The sequence below is a fragment of the Plasmodium cynomolgi genome (genome assembly GCF_000321355.1).
Source record: "Plasmodium cynomolgi strain B DNA, scaffold: 1065, whole genome shotgun sequence".
Taxonomy (NCBI): domain Eukaryota; phylum Apicomplexa; class Aconoidasida; order Haemosporida; family Plasmodiidae; genus Plasmodium; species Plasmodium cynomolgi.
The window spans coordinates 1-1,305 of NW_004193155.1; the positions used below are offsets into that span (position 1 = coordinate 1).

Sequence of the window (1,305 nt, forward strand, 5' to 3'; positions counted from 1 at the left end):
AAAAAACACATTTGTAATTTTTCTTCTTTCTATAACAGTTACATTAGATCTAATTTATACATTAATTATATACTTAAATGAGTCATTCAAAAACTGAATTATATGCTAATATTACTAATAACACACTATAATGTAACTTTTTATTTATAGTACAATGTTGCAGGTTCATTTACTAATTACGAAAATCAATTGTCTTGCGAACAGGATAAAGAGGTTGAATTAAACGCAATTCTTACCGGTAATTGTGATGGTTTTACTAGTTCACTTTTAAAATCGACTAAATGTGAATCTGTTTCTGCATGCAGGGCAGTTGAAAAATTTTTAAATAATTTACAATTAAATCATGATCCTTCTTATACTGAAAATGGATTCAAATATATGTACTATTGGTTATATGCTGATGTACTGAATAGTGATCCAAGCCATATCGAAATGGTTGAATTGTATAAGAAACTGATTGATCAATACGACACTTCTACCATATATGAAAAATATAAAAATCAATTGAACGAGAAAAAATCCGAAAATCTTATAAACCTTTTTACTTTATATAATAATTTTAATAAAGTTGAAGTTCATTCTACACCTAATGCAGAAAAATGTGACTGTGCTAAAAAATGCGCTATCACATATATGGATTACATAGTTCAATGTCATAATGATAATGACCAAGATTTTTGTAATGAATTAGAAAACTTTCGATTAAGATATAATAATCGTCTCAAATCAATAGAAAATTGCAATGAATTAAAAGAATTACCATCATTCCAAGGATCTTCACTAGCTGCTACCATTTCACTCCCAGTTTCTATAATGTCAATAATATCATTCTTTTCATTTATTACGTACAAGGTTGGTATATTTTTTGTACAAAATTAATAACCCCTTTTTAAAATTTATGGTGTAACTCTTATAAAAAAATTGATATGTTATAAAAATTGTATTGTTTTTTCATGTCATATAATTATCCTTATATTAGTTTACCCCCATAGCTTCATGGATAAACCCTAAATTAATGAAGAAGAAAAGATCCATTAATGAATTATTACAGGAAATCGAAAATATAGAAAATAATTCGAATGGAATTTCATACAACATCGCCTATAATTTGTCAGAATAATCCAAATAGGGGGTATAAACAAAAATAGTGTATACGCGTCCATGCGAATTAGTGAGTATATAAAATATGTGCAACAAGGCCATGACTTATTTTAACATTAAATTAATATCTAAAAAGATGATTTAATGAATAAACTAAATGACGATATATAGATGTTCTTATATTAATCTGAACTATAAACTCTA

General features: G+C 26.1%; 1 protein-coding gene across 1 annotated transcript; it reads left to right on the forward strand.

The window, feature by feature from the left end:
- Positions 1-163: 163 nt before the first annotated feature.
- PCYB_006700 (hypothetical protein) lies at positions 164-877 on the forward strand (the record flags this gene model as incomplete). Its single annotated transcript, XM_004228091.1, has 1 exon — positions 164-877. A coding segment is annotated over one exon (711 nt), but the record flags the coding sequence as incomplete, so codon positions are not given.
- Between the last annotated feature and the right edge of the window lie 428 nt (positions 878-1,305).